The following is a 25,026-nucleotide window of genomic DNA, read 5'->3' on the forward strand; positions in this document are numbered from 1 at the left end:
AAAGCCACGGATCGTTGGTCCGTGACAAGGGTGAAGCGTTTATATGCCAGATAATGTCTCCAGTGCCTTACCACTTCCACAATGGCTTGAGCCTCCTTCTCCACTGCCAAGTGTCTTACCTCGGACCCCTGTAAGGTCTGCGAGAAAAAGGCTACCGGTCGCCCCTCCTGGTTCAGAGTGGCAGCCAATGCTACGTCTGAGGCTTCAGTCTCCACCTGAAAAGGAATCATCTCATCTATGGATCACAGGGTTCCTTTTGCAATCAGATCCCTAATCTCCTTGAAGGCTTTGATACCTGCTGGGCTGAGAGGAAAAGCTGAGGCTTTTATGAGTGGGTGGGCCCTGTCGGCGTAGTTGGGGACCCACTGTGCATAATATGCGAAAAGTCCCAAACATCTCTTTAAGGTTTTCTGTGAGTGTGGGACCGGGAGGTCTAGAAGCGGGCGCATGTGGGCAGGTGGGGCCCAGGCTGATTTCCCCGTTCTGTACCACAAAGTCCAAGATGGCCAGTTTCCTAGTGCTGAAGACTCATTTATCCCTATTATACGTTAGATTGCATTCTTCTGCTACCTGAAAAAAACGTTGAAGGTTAGTGTCATGGTCAGCTTGCAAGTGGCTGCAAATTGTAACATTGTCCAGGTATGGGAACACCGCTTGGAGTTGGTACTCATCTACTATGCGGTCCATCTCCCTCTGGAACAGGGATACCCCGTAGGTGATGCCAAGGGGGAGGCGGAGGAACTGATACAGCCTGCCGTCTGCCTATATGCGGTCGCTCTCTCTAATGGGCAACTGGTGGTACGCTGCCTTGAGGTCAATGGTAGAGAACACTTTATACTGAGCAATGCTGTTAACCATGTCTGCAATACGTGATAGTGGATAGGTATCCAGCTGTGTAAATTTGTGATCGCCTGACTGTAATCAACCATCATTATTCGCTGCTTCTCTCCTGACTTCACTACAATGATACAAGGAGTCTGCGGACTTCTGCTCTAATGAACTCTCTGTCCCTCGGGCTGTACCTCCTGCTCTTGGTGGCTACTGGGGTGCACTTGGGAGTGAGGTGTGTGAATAGTGGGGGAGGTTCTATATTCAGGACTGTCGGGCTACAGTGTCGTCTATTCTCAAGGAGCAGTGGGGGAATGCGCCCATTATGTACCATCGTGATGCTTTTCAACTGGCACTAGAAGTCCAGCCCCAGCAGGATGGGAGCACAGAGGCGTGGGAGAATAGCAACTTAAACTCTTCATACTCTGTGCCCTGTATTTCCACTGTGACCCTGCAGAAATGTTTTACCTTAGCTACGTGTCTGTTAGACGCTAATAAAATCTGGTGGTCACTCGGGTATGTGTTTAGAGCAAGGCGTTCTACCAGTCCCTGGTCTATGAAACTTTCTGTACTCCCGCTATCCATTAAGCAATTTACTGTCAACCCATTAACTTTAATACTAACAGTAGCGTCTGATAAATTGTGTGGACTCGCCTGATTCAAATGCAGAGAGGCCAGCATGGCACGTCCTCCGTTCTGGTAGTACTCGGCATCCTGTATCGTAGTCATCCCCTGATAGTGATGTCCTCTGTCCGGCATCCTTTGCCCAAGATGGCCGACAGCACATCTACCTGCCTGAGGAGGAAGAAGAAGAGCTTTCCCGCCTCTCATTTGCATGAGAAAGGGCTTTGGGGGGAGCCTTGAGGCTTGAGGCTTGTACAGACTTTCACATAATGTCCTCTTTCCACACTTTGAACAGTCTTTTTCCCTAGCTGGGCAGTGAGATCTGGGGTGCTTGGGCTATCTGCAAAATGGGCACTTGGAGAGCTCCAGTGGGGCTGCAGCTGCTATATGCTGCTCTTGATCACTCATATTCCTCTCCCTGTGAGGGGTTATCGAGTCCAGCAATGAGTACTCTTCTAGTTCTCTCCTAGAGTCCTCCAAAACCTTCACAATAGTCTCTGGCTCTTCCAGCTTAACAATCCCCTCTTCCAGCAGCCTTTGTCTGATTTCTGTCGATCTGACGCCGGCCCTGATCCTGTCCCTTACAAGATCATCCGCATACTCTTGGGCTGATACTACTTTAAAAGTACAGGCCCTTGCTAAGTCTTTCAGTGCCAGTATAAAATCTCTCACCAACTCCCGCTTGCTGCGACCTGGTCATAAGCCTGTGCCTAGAGTGTAGCTCACTGTGCTCTCTGTTATAGTGCCTCTGTAGGGTGTTCATCGCTTCTTGGTACGATTTAGTATCTTGTATAATCGAGTACGGGCGATCCCTAGCTGAGCTAACAGTAGCATTAGCACCTCCTCTTCTGACCCTCCTTCAACCCCCTTGTAATTTAAAAATCATCTCTGCCATCGGCCGAAGTGCATGCTTGCCCCGGGAGTTCTGGGGTCCAGCTCCAGCCTGCTGGGCCTCAGCACTTTGCTAAATCTGAGCCTGATTTGGTGGCTGGGGGGTGCACGTACCGAGCCTGATCCTGCTGAAGCGTGGGCCCCCCTCTGGGAGATCGGGGATAGTTGGGGGTGTCTCAGAGGTAGTAATCTGTCCCCACAGTCCTGATGATAAATCGTGATTGGGAGGGTGACTCGGTGTACGCCCTTCACTCGTGCTTGACGCGATCCTTGGTTATAAACCAGGAACCCATTGGGTTGCATGGCCGGTCCTGGTCCCGGTGAATTAGCTAACAGGTGGGGCCCTTGGCCTCTCATTACCTGCTCCAGGATACTTCTGTCCCTCTCATAGTTCACTACGACCACTGGGTGAGTCCTTCTCTCTCCCGCGATTTCGATCCCGCGACTCTCCGTCCTTTTTGTCCGTTTCTAGGTCCCTGAGCCGGGCCTCAGCGGCATCGGGAGCATGGGCAAGGGCAGAAGCAACATCCATTCTGGATATATATTAGCCTATTAAATTGATGGTGACTAGCATCAACCACACGAGACAGAGTGCAAGTAAAACACTAGTCTTAATAGGCTAATATATACAGCTAGGACTTGCCTCTGTGCAAGCCTAGGCCAGAATGAATGAGAATATACTGTCACCGGTTTATATGGCCCCTGGTGACCTAGTGGTGTAATAACAGACCACCACAATGGGCACAAAGTAAAAATCCATTATGGATGCATGGATCACCTAAACGACAGCAACATGCACATCAGGCTGATTTTCATCAACTACAGCTCAGCTTTCAACACCATCGTGCCCTCAGTACTAGTCAGCAAGCTCCAAAACCTGGGCCTTTGCACCCTCCCTCTGCAAATGGATCCTTGACTTCTTCATTGGAAGGCCAGTCTGTGCTGATCTATAACAGTGTCTCCTCACTGACAATCAACTTTAAGGATGTGTGCTTAGCCTACTGATCTACTCGCACTACACCTGTGACTGCGTGGCTAGACACAATTCAAATGCCAATGCCTTAAAGAAATTTGCCGATGACGCCATGGTTGTTGGCAGAATTGCAGATGGCAATGAGGTGGCATACAGGAGTGAGGTAGATTGAGTGGTGTCACAACAACTACCTTACATTTAACGGTAGCAAAACTAAAGAAATGAGGGTGGACCTCAGGAAGAGGAACCCAGAAGAACATAAACCAGTCCTCATCAAGGGGTTAGCAGTGGAAAATTCCTGAGTATCAACAACCCTGAAGATCATTCCTGGGGCCTCCAGGTCAACAGTTATACTTCTTGAGAGGTTTGAGGAGATTTGGTACGTCACCAAAAACTCTTCCAAACTTCTGCAGGTGCACTATGGAGAGCATTCAGACTGGTTGCATCACTGTCTGGTACAGAGGTCCCAATGCACAGAAGTGAAAAAGGCGACAGAGAGTTGTGAACTTGGCCAACGCCATTATGGGCATCAGTCTTCTCTCCATTAAGGACATCTACAACAGGCAGTGTATCCAGAAAGCAGAAGCATCAAGGACCCCCACCACCCAGGCTATGTCCTCTTCTCTCTGCTACCATCAGGAAGGAGGTACAGGAGTCTGAAGATGAACACCCAATGGGTCCAAATCAGACACTACTTCACTTTTACTTCTTTTGCACAATTTTTTAAATTTTTAAAATATTTTATTTCCAGAAATGCAATTTATAGCAAACTTTGCACCTGGAATGCACAATAATGTTGCCACAAAACAACAAAATTTTGGACGCGTTCATTACAATAAACCCAACTCTAATTTCTGAGAGAAAACTTGGGAGTCTCTTGTGCAGTTAAGGCTGAACAGGAGTACTGTACCGAGTGATTCTAGTCATCCCTTTACAAGAAGGATGTGGCAAGAGGATGGACAAACTTAGGTTGTTCTCTGTGGACTGTCAGAGGCTGAGAGGAGACTTAATAGAAGTTAAGAAAATGATGCATGGTAAATACAGGGTAGACCCACACATTCTCAACCTTTTCTTCGCTATGGTCTCCTGTGGACTCTGCTCAAAATGTATGGGTCCCCCTCCATGTGAAGAAATCAAGTTTTGATTTTCTTCTATACTTCTTTGATAACATAAAAATATTCATGTTACGTGAGATGAAAAGGAAAAAAGGTTTTTACTTAAGTGTGTGTGGCCCCATGGGATCATCGGGATCCCTTTGAGAATGGCTGGGGTAGACAGTCGAAATCTTCATACCAGGCTGAAAAACTCAAATACTATAGGACATGCATTTAAGGTAGGGGGAAATTTGAAGGAGATATGTAGGGCAAGAATTTTATACAATAAAACCCTGGTATCCAGCACCAATGGGGATTGATTGATGCTGGATAAGTGAATATTCCAATTGCTTAAGGTTAAGGTGAACGAACAGCGAGGCGCGCCAATGAAGGCAGCGGGACCAGAAAGTATACCCAGTCACGCACTGAATGACTGTAGACCAACTGATGGAGCTCCTTACAGATATCTTCAACACATCATTGTAGCAGTCCATTGTCCCTGCAGGTTTCAAGACAGTCACCATTACCCGAGTCTCAAAAAGGGTGACAGTGTCAGGCCTCAATGACAACTGACTATTGTACTGACCTCCATCATTATGAAATGCTTTGAGTGTCTGGTGATGGAACGCATCACAATGCACCTCCCAGAGGCAATGAACCATTTCAATTTGCCTACAGATGCAATCGATCCTGATGATGGAATACTGTTGTCCCTTCCTTCACTCCCTCCTGCTTCATCTGGAGAATGAAGCTTCATATGCCAGGTTGCTGTTCACAGACTTCAGCTCAAATTTAATATGATCATACCCCAGAGGCTCATGGAGAGGCTGTCCTCGCTAGGTCTCAACATCCCTCTCTGTCACTGGATTCTGGACAGCCCAACAGAAAGACTACAATCTGTCCAAGTTGATAGCAGAACATTGAGCACTGTCATACTGAGCACTGGCCCCTCAGGGCTGAGTGCTAAGCCCATTCCTGTTCATGCTACTGACTGACTACTTTAACGGCAGATCCAGCTCAAACTCAGTTATCAAGTTTGATAATAAGGTGGAAATTCTCATGAGGATGGTGCAAGAATAACAACTGAAGTCTCAATATAGACAGGACGAAGGAGATGATTGTGGGCTTCAGGAGGAACAGGGACAACCACCCTCCACTACTTAGCTCGGTAGTGAAGAGGATAGAATGCACCAAGTTCCTTGGAGTCCACATAAGAAGTGACCTATCCTGGACACACATTTCCTCACTTGTCAGAAACAGCAAATGCACTTCCTGAGAAGAATGAGGCAGGCAAGGCTACCAGCCACAATCTTGTCAACTTTCCACAGGAGCTCTGTCGAGAGTATCCTGGATGTCTGCAGTGGACTATCACATCTGAGGCCAATCTACAGGACAACAAGAGCACTAGAGAGAATCACTGTGGTCTCAGTCTCCCCCACAAATTAATGTGATCTACTGAGATCATTGTTTGAAAAGGGCTAGCAAAATCAGTGAGGATCAGTTGCAGCTACTCGCGTCTGGAAAGATATACAGGAGTATCAGAGTTAGAACCCACCAGGCTGATAAACAGCTTCTTCCCACTGGCAGTGAGACTACTGAACAACTGCTCATTTAAACCCTTCATGACTCTACCATTTATTTAACAAAAATATTTATTTATTGTAATATTTGGACATATGTACTGTGCATAAGTATTGTTGTCTGTACGTGTGCTACAGTGTGTTCCCCAAACGACTGGAGAACGTAGTTTCGTTAGGTTGTACTTGGACAATTAGATGACAAATAAACTTGAACTTGCCATGGCTTTTATGTTATACTCCACCTTACCTTGAGAATTCAGCTCTTTTTTTTCATTAAATTACCAGGTACAGAACAGTAACATGCCTTTCCAGCCAAACGTCTGAAGGGCACCTGCTTAGAATATAGATGCAGAGGAACTTCTTTAGAAAGAGGGTGATAAATCTGTGGAATTTGTTGCCACAGGCGGTTGTGCAGGCCAGGTCATTGGTTGTATTTAAGGCAGATATTGATAGGTTCTTGATAAGCCAGGGCATCAAAGGTTCTGAGAAGGCTGGGCAATGGGGCTGAGTGGGAAAATGGATCAGCTCATGATTGAATGGCAAGGCAGACTCGATGGGATGAATAGACTTAAACGAGTCCACACTACCCAATCATACCAGTGAGCCCAAGGTTTGTGCCAGGTTTTGTAGTTGAGCGGCATAGAAATAAATTGGGCATGAAGTGAGCAGGTTATTAGTGAGTGAGTTCTGCTTGACTGACCTGTTGGCTATATCTTTTATCATTTTGTTGATGATTAACAGCAGACTGATTGTGTAGGTATTAGGGTTAGATTTGTCCTGCTTTAAGTAAATAGGGAATGGGCACTGTTCCTTAATTTTATTTTGGGAGAAATCAGCACTGTTGTTATTCTGGAACAGCTTGGCTACAACGATGGCTAGTTTTGGAGTGCAGGCCTTCAGTACATCAGCTACAATGTTATCTGGTCCCAGAGCCTTTGCTGCATTTAATGCCTTCAGATGTTGCCATAGAAAATCTAATTGGTTGAAGACTGGCTTATGCATGGATCACGAGAAATAAATCATCTGCCTCACACTGTTGGTGAGTCATTGCAGAGACCAGCTTTATCTTTCGCATTTATATCCTGCCTTTTTTAAAAGTGTGTAGACAGACCAGACCCTTCCAGCGCACAAGCCCCCGCCACCCAAATACATCCACATAATCTATTAACCAACTAACCCCATACATCTTTTGAACATGGGAGAAAACAGGAGTGCCTGGAGGAAACTCATGCAGACACGTGGACCATATACAAACTCCTTGCAGACAGCACCAGATTCGAACCTGGGTCACTGTATAGTGTTGAACTACCCATTATACTAACCATGGAGATGATGTTGAGTCTTTGTCCTCCACTTTTATGCCCACCATAATTCACAAGTACATGTGCCAGAACGAAGCACTTTGACACAACCTGCTTGTTGTGAGATTGCTATTTCACGATAGGTTTGCTGTTAAGTACATAAGACCATATAATATTAGAGCAGCCCATCAAGTTCACTTTGCCATTCCATCATGAGCTGTTCCATTCTCCCACTCAGCTCCACTCCATTGCCTCATAAACTTTGATACCCAGACCTATCAATTTCTGCCTTAACTGCCCAGTGGTAGCAAATTCCAGAGGTTCACCACTCCCTGGCTATCAAAATTCACATCTGTTTTAAATAGGTGCCCTTCAATCCCAAAGTTGTGCCCTCTTGTCCTAGATTTCCTTACCATGGGAAACAACTTTGCTCATCGAACACGGCCAGGCCTTTGAACAATCAAAATGCTTCTACAGGGTCCCTCTCATTCTTCCAAACTCCAAGGAGTACAGTCCAAGAGCTGTCAACGTTCCTCGTATGCCAATCCCTTCGTTCCAGATTGTGATTCTTCTCTGAACCCTTTCCAATACCAGCATATCCTTCCTTACACAAGCCCAAAACTACCCCAAATTCCAAGTGCCTTATAGAGTCTCAATATTACACCCCTGCTCTTATATCCTATTCCTGTAGCTATGAACGCCAACATTGCATTCACTTTCATCTTGGACTTCACCATGTTAGCACTCATTTTAAAGTATGCCTCATGCTGATCTTTCCATGTCCTTCTCCATTCTTGACTGAGCTCTTGCTTAATTGTAATGAAGAAATGATGGTGTGCCAGGCCATGAGGTTACAAAATGTGATGGTGTACCTTACTGGTGCTGATGGTACAAACCACATCAAAGATGCCCAATTTTGAGCTGTCAGATCTGCTTGCAGTTAATCCCATTATGAGAGGCAGTGCAGGTGGCGTTGGTGTCCCACAGCCTCAGCAACTTGGTTTCAGTCCTGACCTCTGCCGCTCTCTCTCTGAAGGTTGCAAGTATTCCCTGTAGTTATTCTTCAGATGCTCATGTTTTCCTCCGCAAAGCCGTATGTGTTGCCAGGTTAATCAGCTACTCTAAACTACCCTGATGTAAGTGGCTGGTGAAAGAATCTGGTGGTTACTGGATATATTCAAGAGAATAAATCACAGGGAATACAAGGGAGAATGTGATTAATTGGATTTCTTTCTTTATATTTTAAAATTTTATACAAACAGTATGGTAACAGGCCCTTCCGGCCCACGCCACCCATATACTCCCAAATGACTTACAAACCATGCATATTTTGAAGGGTGGGAGAAAACCTGAGCACTCCGAGGAAATCCACGCAGAGACAGGGAGAACATACAAACTCCTTCCAGAAAGCGCACATTCGAATCCCAGTCGCTGGTGCTGTCACAGCATTGCGTTAACCACACCACTGTTCCCTCCACATTGCAAAGAAGTAAGACTAGAGTACAGGATGAACCTCTTTAATCTGGTGACATCCAGACCTGGCCATTGCTGGTCCATAGAAAATTCCGGAAAACAGAAATTGAGCTCTTAGGGAACCCCCATGTAAACATATCAAAGGTAGGACAAAGCTTTTAAAAAGTAGAAATAATACAGTTAGTGTAGCGGTTAGTGCAATCCCTTTACAGTGCCAGCAATCGGCACATTAATATAAACTCCTTACAGACAGTGTGGGACTCGAACCTGGTTCCGAATGAGGCAGGTTTAACTTTTACAGCGCCAGCGATCGTGACTGGGTATCAGGTTAGTTTGTATTAACGGCAGCAGATTCAACACGTGCTGGACCATGAGAGTTGCCAGACAACAGAGCACCAGAGGTTCAACCTGTACATTGTTTTGCGAAGGAACACGTTGGAAGGTGCCCTTGTTATACCAAACATGGAATATTTGAGATTTTTCTGTCCATGTTTTTGTACCTGTTCTCTCTCTTGTTCCAATTCCTCAGCCTCCATGCTCTGCTCAATTTCTGACAGTAATGATGTGCTCGTTGGACCCACACTGTGCAGGCTCATTTCCTCATTCAATGCATCCACCTTCATCTGAAGCTGGCGGTGAGACATACGTACTTCACGGAGTTCTAAGTGGTTCTGGTGTAGCTACGAAATAAAGCACAAGGCAAGAGGTTGAATTTACTCCTGCATAAATGGACGAATGAGCCAGCCCAGGATCCAACACTGCTCTCATTAATATTAGGCTCCTACTTACCGCCAAAACCAGGATGTCTTGTAGTAACAAATAAATCTCCGCTGCCATACCAGACCTCAAAACAAAAAGAGCCATCCCCCCTCCACCTGTTTTCTCCTGTGCCCTCCCTCCCTCATCCACCTATTACTTCCTCCCTCTGCCCCTCCCCCTACCATTCTATTCAGGGACGTACCTACATTTTGCTAATACTTTGATGAAGGCCTTAAGCCAAAATGTTGGTTATCTTTATATTTGCTGTATAAAGTAAGCTGTTTGATCTGCTGAGTTTCTCCAGCATTGTGTTTTTACTTCAATCACCCTATCTGCAGACTTTCATGCTTCACTCATACTAATATAGATAAAATTAATAGAAGTGCATGGAATTTTGAAAAGTTGCAATTTCTACATATACTATTTTTAATATACAATGTTTGTGCAAGTATTGCAGGAGGCAGTACAAATTATCGACTCCGGCAGATCCGAAGAACTGTACAATTATTTCAATCCTATCCCTACTTTGGGAGAATGAAGTGGGCGGGGGGGGGGGGGGGGGATCTCATTGAAACATTTCAAATTTTGAAAAGCATGGATAGACTCGATATAGAAAGGTTGTTTGGAGAGTCTAAGACAAGCGGGCACAACTTCAGGATTAAAGGGTGTCCACTAAGTACAGAGATGCGGAGGAATTTCTTTCGCCAAAGGATGGAAAAGCTGTGGAATTTGTTGCCACAGGTGGCTGTGGAGACCGTGTCATTGGGTGTTTTCAAGATTGACAGGTTCTTGATTAGCCAGGGTTTCAAAGATTATGGGAGCTGGGCAATGGAGCCGAGTTGGAAAATGGCATTTTTGATGGTTTCCCATTTTGCATATTCCAAAAAAAAACAAAATCACTATCTACATCTTAATCTGAACCAAATTTGGTTCATTTATCACCCTTTGACCGACTTTGCTTCCATTCGCTGAATGACTTTTAAAAAAAAAATCATGATTATTAAATAAAAACTGCAGATAAAAGGTACTGGAAATCCAAAGTAAAAGTAGAAAAGGCTGGAAAATCTCAGCAGGCCAGGCAACATCTGTGAAAAGTGTCATGGTTAACATTTCAGGTGTGACACCCTTCATCAGAAATGAAAAGAAGAGAAACAAGTTGGTCATGTGCACAGATTTGATCAACAATCTACCGGAAAGATACAAGATTGAGAGTGCAGAGAAAACTTACAAGAATGTTGCCAGGACTTGAGGAGCTGAGTCACAGGAAAGTGTGAACACTTTAGGAATTTATTCCCTCATGCATTAGAGAATGAGGAGAGATAAGATGAAGGTATACAAAATGAAAGCATGCATTTTACACTAAGAATACAGGTTAAGGGTGAAAGGTTAAATGCTTAAGGGGAACATCTTTTTCTGAGGGTGGTAGGAGTGTGCAGCTGCCAGTGGAAGTGGCGAATGTGGGTTAGATTTCAATATTTTGGCAAATTTGAATAGGTTATGGTTGGGAGGTATATGGCAGGCTATGGTCCAGATATAGGTCAATGGGACTAGACAGAATAATAGTTCAGCATGGACTAGGTAGACCAAAGAGCCTGCTTCAGTGCTCTACAGTTCGAGATCAGTTATAGAAATTCCCTTTTTTCATCCATTGCCCTTCCCTGCCTTCCATGTGACCTGGACTAACCCATTTTGCTCTGTTTCAGTTCTGAGAGAGTGTCCCTGACCTTTCACCAGAATCTTCATGGGCTGTTGAGTTCTTTTCTCAGCATTTTCTGTTTTTATTTTACATTCATATCCTTGTTTGCCAATCCTTTGCTCTTCCAATACCCTCCAAGGTTTATGTAGTCCTGAACTTTGTTCTCTTGTTTCCCCTTACTTTGATTTTCTTCATTGTCTGAGGAGGGTGCATAAAATCATTCCTGTCCACCCCTGCACACAACATCTTTCAGCTGCTCCCATCGGGAATGAGATACAGAGGTATCAGAACCAGAACAACCGGACTGAGGCACAGCTTCTTCCCACAGGCAGTGACCGAACAACCATTTGGAGCAGCTCACACTAACCATCTGAGACTCCCATATTCACAAAGCCACATCTATTTATTTATTTTAATGTAGGAATACTTTTCCTGCATATGTATTGTTTGTCTGTATATTATTGCGAGCTCCTGTTTTAGTAAAATGGGATTATCACTGTCAGGGATTGTACAGACAGAAGGAAATGAATGGACACAATTAACATTTAACACGAGTCCCATCACAGCTCAGCGACAATTCGATACATTGGGAGAACTGAGGGAAGGTTTGTCCCAGTCTGTTCCAGATTCAATACATTTACAAAGACATTGTGATTTTGCAAGGGAGAACCATGCTGACGGCTGAAGAGAAAATAGCTTTTTGAAGCAGTTCTTGTGTCCGGCCATTTTTGTGGAATACAGAGCAAAGCATGCTCTGAGAACGACTGGGCCTTTTTGGTGGATTGACCTGTGCAAGGAGGGTCTTTTGGGAAGCAAAGTGCTTAATTTTGATTGTGACCAACAGTGAAGGTCACTTGGAGAGACCAGTGCCAGGGTCTTGGAAGCTTCGTGGAGACTGTCCAGTTTGAGTCTTCCCTACAAAAGGACCAGGAGTGTAATGACCTCAGCTTATGTGGATGGACATTTCTTCAAAGGGAACGCAAGGAAAGCTCACAAGTCTGTAGCAGCCACAACTCCCAGTCTTCCCGTCAGTTCATCATTAATTCTGGGCATCAAATTTCAAAGGCTTACACTTCAACACTGAATTTGAAAGACTGAACTTTGAAGTAACTTTCTAGATTTTGGCCTGGACTATAGTTAAGCCTATAGTTTAAGAGTTAGAAATAAAATTAGTATTTTAAAATTAAACACTGGTTCATTGGTTATTTCTGCTCGTTATGTGCGGTTCGTAACAATATATATTATGTCTGCTTGTGTGTCTGTGTGTTTTGCACCAAGGACAGGAGATTGCAGCACAAGCAAAACAAGTGATACATGGCAAAACATTGAGATGACAATAAACTTGACTTGACTTTATCACTACTGTTAGGTCTGCTTTGTTCATGAATGAGTGAGACAAACACCAGGCTGAGTCGAAATCAGGGTTCTTTGTTCTTTATTACCGGATTGTAACACTTGCGACTAACAAAGTTAGTCGGAGAATGCATTCTGCCGTTATCAGCAAAATGGTGATTTTTTATACCCTTGGATATGTGCTTAGAACATCATCATATCATTACTTGTCCAATGACTAAAACTGTTGCTATTCTTTCCCTGCTAGCTTCCTGCCTCTCAATCCATCAATGTCTCTCTTATCTTGTAAGTACAAGGATGCATTCACATCTTGTTACAGCCCTGTACATTCCCATCTCATGATGTTTTACCTAACAGGAGTACAAGGACACCTCCCCTTCTTGTTACTGCCCTGTACAGGGTAACTCCCTACACATTCCCATCTCATGATGTTTTACCTTACACTACGTCAGCCTTAAAATGCTTAAACTTTGGAATTTATTTTTCTTTCAGCCTCTGTTCTTCTCCATTATGATGGTCATCAAATATCAATGTCTTTTGAGTAACCCTCTGACCACACCTCTGAATATTTTGCAATTGGTAAATTTTCAAAGTAAAAGCACATTTCATCTTTCACGATTATGTAGGTGTTCAGTATTTTGGAAGTGGAGCCAAACAGGCCAAACTCTTATTGGTTGCTTATAGCTCTGCCTTTAACATCAAAGCCTCAAAGAAATTCATCCCCAAATCCCAGAACATGGTTTCAGCAATCCCTTCTGCAACTAAATCCTCAGCTTCCTAACCTGCAGAGACTAATCAATAAGGAATGGCAACAACACCTTTTCCCAACACAATCCTCAATTCTAGTGCCCCACCAGTTTATGCCCTCAATGTGCTTAATGGCCAAATATCACTCCCACTTTATCTCCAAGTAGTCTAGAAGTTGTCTTAGACCTCGACTCCAACGCAGAAGATCAAATTAGACCTGACACAATCTCCCTCATCTCTGGGTCTGGTACTGGGTAGATCCCACCTCTTGGTGAGGAAGTCGCAACCAAACCCACCGCTAATCTATAGCTGTAGATCCAACACCATTTCTCATGCTTGCAAGTTCCTGAAGCTTTTAGAATTTAACCCAACAGCTGGCATCATTCCATAATTGAATTAAATTCTCATTTGCCTACCTAGCTCTCAAATTAATTCTCAATTTTTTTTCCCCCCATTAAACAATGCATTTGTTTCCTTTATTCAATTGCCTTACATACTGCTTCCATTTTCCCTTGCTACTTTCTCTTCTAGGTTAGTCTCATCTTGATTGTTGCATGCCCAACTCTGCTTTTTGCATTCCGTTTGCAATGTGATTGATCCTCTCTGATGAAAATTCTCGACCACGAAGCTGAAACTCAAGTGATACTCTATAGAACACCATCTTGCTTCATTTTAAAAGTGACTAAACTCTTGTATGTTGGATGTTATTCATCATTCATGCATGACTCATTTGCTGTTGCTATAAATCCTTTCATTTTTCTCCCCTTCCCCTGAGCATCCTGTTTACTCTCAATAAATTTAACATTTATTGGCATAATTGTAATACGTAACCTGATACAGCAGGATAACAGATACAGATTTTAGTGGAGAAATGGGAGATGGAGCTGAAGTGTGAGATGTTTGTTGCACGTTGTGAGGTCAAAAGTAAGGGGAAGGTACAAGATAATGCCAAGACCCTTACAGGGGAGGGGGCCTTGGAAATCCAAGTCCATAGTTCCATGAAAGTGCTCACACATTACGATGGGGTAGTAAAGACAGCGACTGCATTGCTTGCCTTCGTCAGTTGGACAAGAAATCATGTAGCAGTAATGTAACACTATGGTAAAGTCGCACCAAGAATATTGTGTACAATTCTGATCACCACATTACAGGAAGGATCTGGGAACTTTAGAAAGGGCACAGTTAAGATTTACCAGGATGTTGCCTGAATCAGACGGTATGAGCTATTGGGAGGTTGAATTCGAGAGCTACAGGAGCTGAGGGGAGACTGGATAGAATTTATTAAAATAGGGAAGACAGTCAGAATTTTTTTCCCCCAGGCTCATAATGTCATATAACAAAGGATGATGTGCAGGACAAATTTCTTTTTATTTACAGAAAGTGGTGGGTTCCCAGAATGGGTTGGTGGGTCAGTGGTGGAAGCAGATGTGATTTAAGAGCTTTTACACAGACATGAACGTGCAGGGATGGATCATGTCTAGGCTGGAGAGGTTAGTTTAATTTGGCATCATGTTCAGCACAAACTGTGGGTCCAAGGGCCTGTTCCTGTCCTGCTCTGTTCTGTGATTCAGTGTCACATTTTGTTTGCTAAACTCCATCTAAAGCAGCCATTCTCAACATTGAAAAATAATATCAGCTAAGGCTGCCTTAGGACTGTTCAAAATTTATAGGCCCCCTTCCCTGTGAAGCAGTTGGTTTCTTTTATACCTCCCTTCTATTAACTACATGAAGCATATGGGTGGGCACAGACTGAAAGCGATGGTGAAGAAGGTGAATGCAATGTTGACATTCATTTCTAGAGGAATAGCATCTAAAAGCAGGGATGCAATGAGATTCTATGAAGCACTGGTGAAAGCTCATTTGGAGTACTGTGTCGGTTTGGACACCTTATTTGAGAACAGGCGTGCTGGCATTAGAGAGGGTTCAGTGAAGATTTATTACAATGATATCAAGAATGAAAGGGTTAGCATGTGAGGAACAATTGTTGGCTCTAAACTGTTCTCAATAAGAGTACAGAAGGATAGAGGCAATTCGAATGCAAAGTCTGGACAGAGTAGATATGGCAAGGATGTTTTCCATGTTGGAGAATTCTAGGACAAGGGCATAATTTCAGGATAAAGGGGGCCCTCTTAAAACAGAGACGTGGAAAAAATTCTCTAGTCAGAGGGTTGTGAGTCTGTGGAGCTTGTGGTCACAGGCAGCTGTGGAAGCAAGGACATCGGGTGTATTTAAGGCAGAGATTGACAGGTATTTGATTAGTTAGTGTATCAAGCATTAGGGGAGGAAGCTGGGGAGTGGGGCTGAGTGGAAGGATGGAGTGGCAAAACAGAATCAATAGGTCAATGGGCCAACCTGCTCCCATATCTTGTGATTTTTAACTTTTTTTGTGTAGTCAGTAGAAGTATGGAAGAAACCAAATAAACTTGATTGCTTTACAGGGAAGGGGCCCATAAACTTTGAGCAGAGTCCTGGAGGGTTGAGAATGGCTGGTCTACATCATACACTCTGTATGAATGAATTAGATTTGCTATTATTGATAAAGTGCTAGAATCCCAGGTTGTTCATTGTCATAATTAACCACATTTATCCATGTGGTTTTGTGTGAATTTTTAAGATGCTAAGTAGTGCTGGAGTTTGGTGACTTTTTCTGCCATGCCAGGTGGCATTCAAAACTAAGATTTTCAGTGATTCCTGGTACATATGACAATAAGGGTGCGGCATGGTTCGTGCAACACGGACAGAGGCAGTGATCTGGGTTAGAACCTGGCACGGACTCGAGGGAGTTTGTACGTTCTCCCAGTGTCTGTGTGGGCTTCCTCTGGGTGTTCCGGTTCCTCCCACCCTCCATAAATGAATGGGGTTGAATGAATGAATTGGGGTATTTGGGTGGCTTGGGCTCATTACCTTGTTGAACGTCCAAATTAAATTTTAACAAAAAACTAAATTAACGGGTTAATAAACTAAACTAACGGGTTATATTTTGGACTCTGTAATATCATCACCAGCTATATATCGAACATTAGAATATAAATATTTGCATTTATTGAATATCTTTCACATTCCCAGTCCATAGAAAGCAGTTCATTACTCAAATGTTATTGATGAATAACTTGATAATTATTTTGAAGGCACTGCCTCTGGATTAGAGATCAATTGTTTTTCTTTCAAAAAGTGTCAATGAAATCTTTGTAACTTCCCGAGAAAACAAGAGGCACTGAAGTGCCTAAAGGACAGTCTTTCCACATAATAGCAAATTTCTTTCAGCTTGATCCCATAACTTCTACTTCAAAGCCAAGAACACTACTAGCAGACCAGAAGTCATTGTATCTGGGACCATTGCTTATTATGCTGTTTTGTTGGCCCATGTCACTGCCTGGCTAAAGAGAATGGCTATTAGCAGCTATATTTAGTGAGGAGTTTGAGGAGGTTTAGTGTGTCACCAAAGGCTCTTGCAAATTTCTACAGGTGTACTTCAGAGAGCGTTCTGACTGGTTGCATCACTGTCTGGTTTGGAGATGACAGGAAAAGGCTACAAGAAAGTTGTGAACTCGGCCAGTGCCATTATGAGCATCACTCTCAAGAAAGCAGCATCCATCATCCAGGCCATGCCCTCTTCTCACTGTTACCATCGGGCAGGAGGTACAAGCGCCTGAAGACAAACAGCTTCTTTCCCTCGGCCATTAGATTTCGGTGGAGAATGAACCACAGACACTATCACACTTCTTTCTCTTCATTTGCACTAATTTATTTTTTTTTATATAGTGTATTCATGGAAATGTAATTTATAGCAATTTTTGTACCTGTAATGTACAATATTGCTGCCGCACTAAACAAATTTTGTGACACATGTTCACGACAATAAATCGGATTCTGAATCTGATTAAGCCTCGTTCTTTAATCATAAGAACTGATTTAATTCAGATTACAATGTGACGTTTGCTACACTTGTTTGGATTGGTAACCAGGTCCACTTTCTAAGTCGACGTCTTCGAGGAACAGAAACGCTCAGCCATATTGAGCATATTCTCTGTACTTATTCCCTTATAATACAATATTTCATATGATGCATGCGCTGTCCAAGTTCTCCCTTTATACACACTCCAATCATTCAGAGCATATGGTTACTGTTTATTTCTTTTATCCACATTTTCCAATGCTCCTCACCTGTAGATCTTTGTCACGACTCTGTCGTTCAGCGATCAACACTCGCTCTTGAAGTTCCTCGATTGTACCCTGCAACAATTCGTTCTCCTCAATCATAGAGCTAATGCGTCGTTCCAATTCACGTTTTCGTTCAGTTAGCACCTTTATCTGAGATGGGGGTAAAATTAGACATCAGAACTCTGCACCCAGCACAGTAACCTTGTGGAAACCAAGTGAGATGGTAGAAGGAGGCATTAAACATAGATGTGGGGGTAAATGAGGATAGGGCAGATAGGGAGACAATAAATAAAGGACAAGATCAAGGGGAAGGGAATATACAGGCAAGAAACATCAAGCAAGGAAGCTGAAGAGAACATAGGACAGCCAGAACCTCTGAGTATTCAAAACCCAAATGGACAGAAAAAAAAAATTCTCAACCACCTAATCACATCAATATTAGTTGATTGTACCCAGTTGGATGCAATCATACGTCTCAAAATGTTAGCACCATAATTGGTCAGTCAAAACAAATTCAGCTGTGCATTGAGGACAGGACAGTAACTGTACATGCAGAATTATAAGTTGCAGTGTTTTTGTGTTTTAGAGGGCAGCAGGTCGCTGAGTCCAGTGAAGGGGATAAGGAGTTAATTACAGTAATGAAGAATGATTGACAGATGTTAAATAATCAGATAGAAAGCATTAAGTACTTACTTCTAGAATCTGCTGCTCCACATCACCCCACAGACAAAAAAAGGGGGAGGGGAAACAGAAAATGTAACAGTATGAGCAGAATTTTTAACATTTTGGTATCTTGCGTTCATCAAGGTAAGGGAGGAAAATTATTCTGCTTTTTGTCCACAAGAGTAAGTATCTAGCATTTCTAGCTTAAGTGTTCATGATCTGATTATCCGTATATGCATTTTTATAGCCAGTAGCTTCTTCCATTCATAAATCCTGCAGAAAACATGTTGGCTCTTACCCACTATGCTGGACAAGGAAATCAATTAAGTATACTTGCCCTTATATGAAGATAATCTTGCTCAGCATCATATAAACTAAGCAGGTGTTTTCCATAATTAGCTTGCCGCACAATAAAATCCCCTCAAGCATAATTGCTCTGTACTTGGCTAGGAGTATGCCCTTGCCACTTGCATTTTCTCTGCTGTTTTAGATGGATCCCAAGTTCCATTCCTGGTCAGTATGCATGGTTAAAAAAAAACCCACAATCTCCAGAACTATTCACAGTACTCTACTTGTGATCTGTCCTGGCCCAAGAGTCAAAGATGAGTAAAATACGAAAGTCTGCAAACCAAAGAAATGCTGGAAGAACTCAGTAGGTCTCACAGCGTCCGTTGGAGGTAAAGATATAGAACAGACATATCAGGCCTGATCCCTTCTTCAAGGTATGAGGAACAAAAGAAGGCGGGCACCTGAATTGAAAGGCTGGGGTGAAAGGAAGAAAGGGCAGTGGGAGGCACACAGACCAACAGACAAAATGTGTTAATTGGATATGGACAGGAAGACGTGAGAGAGGAAAGGTGAGAATTGATTGGGGGAATTGAGGGGTTTGCTCTGTGAGTGCAGAGCTGTGGGAAAGGAGACTGAGAGGGAAGGGGAAAAAGAGATATAGGGATAGATTTGGGGGCGGGTGGGAAGAGAGAATGCACTAACTGAAACCAGAGAAGTTGAAAAAATTAATGCCATCCGGTTTGAGGGTGCCCAGACAGAATATGAGGTGTTGTTTCTCCAATTTGAGGGTACTCTCAGTCTGGCACAGCACGAGTCAAAGTTGTACATCACAGAAATAGAGGGAAGGGATAGGGGGAAACCAGGGTGAAACACAAAAGTCTGCAGGTGCTGTGATTGTAGTAAAAACACAGAAATGTTGGAGGGACTCAGCAGATCTCGTGGCAGCCAGAAGAGGTAAAGATATATTACCGATGTTTCAGACCTGAGCCGTACTTCAAGGTATCACAGAAATAGACACTTTAGCCCAGATCACCATGACATCTTTCTACACAGTTGCCCACATCAGGCCCATATTCCTCTACTCCTTCCCCATCCAAATACTCTCTAGATGCCCTCTAAAGGTTCTAATATTTCTGCCTCTACCACTTCATTTGGCAGTTCATTGAATATAACTAACCACTGCCTTGTGTGAAAAGTTTACCCTCACATCTCCTTCAAAAGTCACCCTTCTTACCGTAAACCTATAGCCCCAAGTTTTAGGCTCCCCTACCCTGGGAAAGAGATGATGACTATCTGGCCCATTCATGCCCCTTCGAACTTGTAAACTTTTTGGCTGTAGCATGAATTTAATCTTTCTTCAGTCTTTGGATATGCAGATCAGCAATGTATTAGAATGGTACATACAAGTATACAAAGTCTATGATATCTTACTGATCTACATATATGTGGTCACTCTTTAAGGACCAAAGTGGACAATCTTACATTTGTTAACAGTGAAATGGATTTCCAATCGTTTCACTCTCTTGGGACTATCCTCCCCCCACCCTCCTACACAATGCTTATGTAAACTACTCATCTTCAGGGAAAAAAAAACCTTTTAAAGAAAAATAGAAACTATTTCTCAATTGAATGAAGTTTAGAATTGGGATTCTACATCTCCAATTTGTTGCACTTATTGGGTTTTCCATGCAAGCCAATTAAAGTAATAGCTGCCATATAAAAGGATCCTATTCTGGTTAGCTACCGGTTACCAGTGGTGTTCCGCAAGGGTTGATGTAGGGTCCACTTGTCTTTAGATTGTATATTAATGATTTGGATCAAGTAATAAATGGCTTTGTGGCTAGGATTGCAGATGATATGAAGATATGTGGAGGGGAAGATAGTGAGGAGGAAATAGAGAGACTAAGATTAGGAGAAGTGGCGAATGAAATACAATGTTAGAAAGCGCAAGGCCATACACTATGGTAGAAGGAATAATAGGGAAATCTATTGTTTGAATTGGGATAAAATTCAAATTCAGAGGTGCAAAGGGACTTGGGAGACTTAGTGCAGGATACCCTACAGTTAACCTCCAGGTTGAAATGGTGAAGGTGGTGAATCTAGAGGAATAGGAAACGAGCAGGGATACCATGCTGAGGCTTATAAGGCACTGGTGAAGCCTCAGATGGAGGATGGGGTACAGTTTTAGTCTCCTTATTTACGAAAGAATGTGCTGGCATTGGAGAGGATTCAGAGAAGATTCACTAGAAGAATTTCTGGAATGAAGGGACCAGCATATGAGGAATGTTTAACAGTTCTTGGACTGAACTCCTTGGAATTCAGAAGAATGATGGGGAACCATATAGAATGTTGAAAGACCTGGACAGAGTAGATGTGGGAAAGTTGTTTGCCATGGTGGGGGGAGTCTTGGACAAGAGGGCAAAACGTCAGGATTGAAGGGCATCCATTTAAAGCAGAGATGTGGAGGAATTTCTTTAGCCAGAAAGTGGTGAACCTTTGGACCTTGCTACCAAGGGCAGCTATGGAGGCCAGGTCGTTGGGTATACTTAAGGCAGAGATTTATAGTTATCTGAATAGTCAGGATATCAAGGGTTATGGGGAGAAGGCCAGGGAGTGGGGCTGAATGGGAGAATGGAATGGGGGAGCAGACTCAATAGGCTAAATAGCCTATATCTTATGTTTTTAGCTACCAACAGTTAATTCATGGATACAAACTGAACAATTTGGGAACTGTACGCTGTTAATCTGATATTTCCTGTTGCACTACATTTCAGTAATTATTTGTGCAAATAATTGACTATAAAATTAACTGCTATAATAGTATTTTTGTTTCACTCTTTGAATGGAACAGATATACAAGCAAACCATAGTTCTAGTAGATAGAGATCAAAGGATGCATAATATTCCTAAACTGTGATATTCTATGTTGATCGCACACTAGATTACCTACAGTGAATCAGTAGAGAATACCATGTTAATGGAAACTGTATTTTCTGGTGCCAACTGTACTGAAGAACTGTGAAAGAATCTGACCCTTAACATCTGTGGCATCAGAGAAACTCTGTGCCATCACATAATCTCAGCATTAAATGTGGAAATAAATACATTGATGCAATCCAATTCAATCTCACCTCTGCTTGTAAGCTCTCCAGCCGCACTACATGTTGATTTGTCGAGATGCTTTTCTCCCGGAACTCATCACGGAGGTTATGAACTTGCATTGAGAGCTGCTGTTCAATCTCAGCTGTCTATGGAAGAAGGAACAAAGACATGGAAGTGGTACAAGAACTATATAATATTTGGTTGCCTGGCTATAGTTGGTCAGTGCGGGCTCATGGGCCAGAAGCGCCTGCTACTGCCTGCATCTCAAAGATATATAGGTATGGAAGGCTGTAGGCCAGAAAAAAATAACAGTACTTTGACAGATAACCATGCATGGACCAAGTATCCTGGCCTAAAAATTATGTCATACAACAACAGTAATCTTCTTCCATCACCATAGCACCAGCCACCATCATAATCAAAGACAGATTACGGTTTTCTCGGCTGGGGGACCTTGTTGATCAAGCAGCCAAGCTGTGCAATCTGACACCAAGGGCTCCATACAGTTTGTCATGCCAATTTCCCCTCTGCTGGGAAAACCTGATACCTGCTTGGTCTTCCAGACTCACCCCATCTGGCACCAGGTATAATGTTGAGCCTGGACCTGTTCCAGGTCATTATCCATTTCTGGTCAAGATTCTGCATCTTGACCAGAAATATGGATGCATACATTTAGTCTCCACAGACTCTGCTGGACCACTAATTTCTTCCAGCATTAAACTAGTGAAGACAGGCAACTGCTATAACAAACATACATGTTCTTTGCTGTTTAATATGAGGGCACAGCACCAATGTCCCATACTAGCCTCACATTGACATTGATTGCAGTTTTAAAAGGCTCTTCGAAAAAGCTTGCACAAAAAATATAGGCTGCAAGGTTCTTTGAAACACATATGGTTATGGTCTGGAATGTACTGCGAGGATTAGCAGTGAGATGAATTCAATTGCATCATTCAAAAGGGAACTGCATTGCCTGCATAACTATCTGAAAGGAAAGAATCTGCAGGAGAGGGCAAGGGAATGGAACTGAGATTGCTCAATTGTTCAGCCAGCATAGTTTCAATGGTGTGAATGACCTCCTTCCAAGATGAAACTACACCATGAGCCTATAAATATTTATACATGTTCTGCAGCCTAATGAGATCATCAAAAGTTAACCAGATAATTCTGGAAATTTAATGTTCATCACACAAATCAAATATACTGGAATAGAAACATGCCCATATGAAAAGAAATAGTTGAGAGAAAGTTAGGAACAAATTGGTACAGGTCTGCAGGGTTCTCCAGGCTTTTGAGAATTTAGGTCTATCTATTCTAATCAGGCCAGATAACACTCCATTCTAAAGATAATATTCAAGATTAATGAGTGCAAAAGTGAAAGATATTCCAAAAACACCAGTAATTAGGACACCAAGCAGCTCATCAATATATACCAGAGGGAATTTCCTGTGCAATGCTATTGAAATAGATCCCTTTGTTCCCCCGCTCAGCAGATTCAGCAATGTTTCTGCCAACATTACATGGAGCTAAACACTTCAAATTTATTGTCAGATAAAAAGGTTGAAGAGGATTTGAATAGGTGGATGGCTCTACCAATAACATAGCTGGTAGAGTCAATTGTGTAAAAATGAACACATTTCCAAGAGTACAATATCTCTCTCAGATGCTGCCCATACCATGGCCTCAGGATTTGAATAAATATGTCAGACAATTTTTTTGGAAAGGGAAGATGACTAGAGTCTCCATCGAAAAATTAACATGGAAATATGAGCTAGGAAGTTTACAACTCCCAAACTTAAACAATTACTAGTGGGCAGCCTAGATGAAATTTGTCATCTCCCTATTCAAGGGAGAAGTCTTCATGGGTGAAAACAGAACTGCATAAAGTGAGACAGAGGATTTTGTATATAAAATCGGCTTCAAAATTAATATCTGGGAAGAAAGATGCCCCTTGTTAAAACATACAATTAATATTTGGAGCAAAATAAATGATCAGTTGGTTGGGGTGAGGGCTATCTCCAAAATCACCCCCGACTCAGAATAGGTTCATACCTTTAACAATGGATAACAAGTTTTTGGATACCTGGTCCCGGAAAGGGATCAGGTACATCCGAGATCTATTATGACCAAGGGCAATGTATGTCATTTGATCAGTTAAAAACTTAAGGATGGTATTGTTAATAATAAACTCTTAACTGAATAGAGCAGAAGATTGTATTTAAAGGACAAATTGGGCCCCAACAATGAATCTACCAAAGTGCAGTGATGTGGAGACTCTGATTCGAAAGGAAAACACAAAGAAATTCACTTCAACAACTGATCTCCTACTTCAAACGGGAACCCCTAAATGGGATACACTAGTCGAGACGGAGATGGGAATCACACTTAAATATAAGAATTGGTGACCAAAGCTGGTCCAATTTATGTCGAGACAGTATGACAAACACAATAAATGTAAGCTACAGACTGGTACAATATAATTTTTTGCACCAGTTATATCTCTCACCACAAAAATTAAATAAATTAAAATCAGATATTTTGGATCAATGTTTTAGATGTGGCAAGGAGATAGGAACCATTTTACGTTCAACCTGGTCATGTCCCATGGTGAGTCCATTCTGGGTGGATCCATGGAATTTCCTAGATCAAATTATATGAATTCAATTTCCATAGAACCCAGGCTGTTTTTACTGAGTGCAAGACCTAAAATGAGGCTATCCAAATAACAAACAGAATTTTTCAAGATTGTACTGACAGTGGCCAGGAAATGTATAGCAGTTATTTGGAAGTCTGATTCACACCTGTTGGAATACGGAAATGCACAGTTGTGTTCTCCTTGAGAAGATTACCTACAACTTAAGAAATAAGTATGGCATGTTTATTTTTAAATATGGCAGCCATATTTACAAAATGTGGGTGCAAATTTTTAGCTGTGCCCCCCCCCCCACCGCCCTCCAGTCCTGCGTTAATGTTCCCTCAAGGTCTAGGTAAGCCATAGAAATTTGAAGCCTGTGGACTAGACAACAGATCCCTGACATTTCCTCTTTCTTTCTTCTTTCTCTTTATTTTCTTTTTTTCTTACTTTCTTTTTTCCTCGGGATTTCTTCTTTACCAATTCTCTCTATTCCTTAATTTTAGCAGGTGGAGGGTGGGTGCGATGAGTGATTATAGTCATCACGTATCATAGATCACTAGCTCTTTTCTGTATTTGAAATATTTTTTTATTGATTGCATGTGACTTTAAAAAATCTAAATAAAATATTCAAAAAATTATTGTCAGAGTACAGACATGATATCAAAGATTCTGTTTCCAGCAGGTGAGGCACAATTACAACCTATTGGTAATGCAGAAACTGTACACAGCATGTAAACCGAGAAATCCAAACAGATAACAAATGTAAATAAACTGACTGTGCAACAGAATTTTTTTAAAAATCAATAAAGTACACAAGAGTACTTAAATGTGTCTCTGATTGAGTTTGTCATTGAGGAG

General features: G+C 42.5%; 1 protein-coding gene across 1 annotated transcript in view; it reads right to left on the bottom strand.

The window, feature by feature from the left end:
* Positions 1 to 25,026, bottom strand: part of LOC138761401 (BICD family-like cargo adapter 1) — a 145,869-nt gene that overhangs the window by 55,530 nt on the left and 65,313 nt on the right. Inside the window, exons 3-5 of the mRNA XM_069933434.1 lie at positions 21,563 to 21,679; positions 17,484 to 17,630; positions 9,265 to 9,444 (exon numbers count right to left, since the gene is read on the bottom strand). Coding sequence (XP_069789535.1) covers positions 9,265 to 9,444; positions 17,484 to 17,630; positions 21,563 to 21,679 — 444 coding nt within the window. The remainder of the gene's footprint in view (positions 1 to 9,264; positions 9,445 to 17,483; positions 17,631 to 21,562; positions 21,680 to 25,026) is intronic.

This window comes from Narcine bancroftii, chromosome 4 (genome assembly GCF_036971445.1).
Source record: "Narcine bancroftii isolate sNarBan1 chromosome 4, sNarBan1.hap1, whole genome shotgun sequence".
NCBI lineage: Eukaryota > Metazoa > Chordata > Chondrichthyes > Torpediniformes > Narcinidae > Narcine > Narcine bancroftii.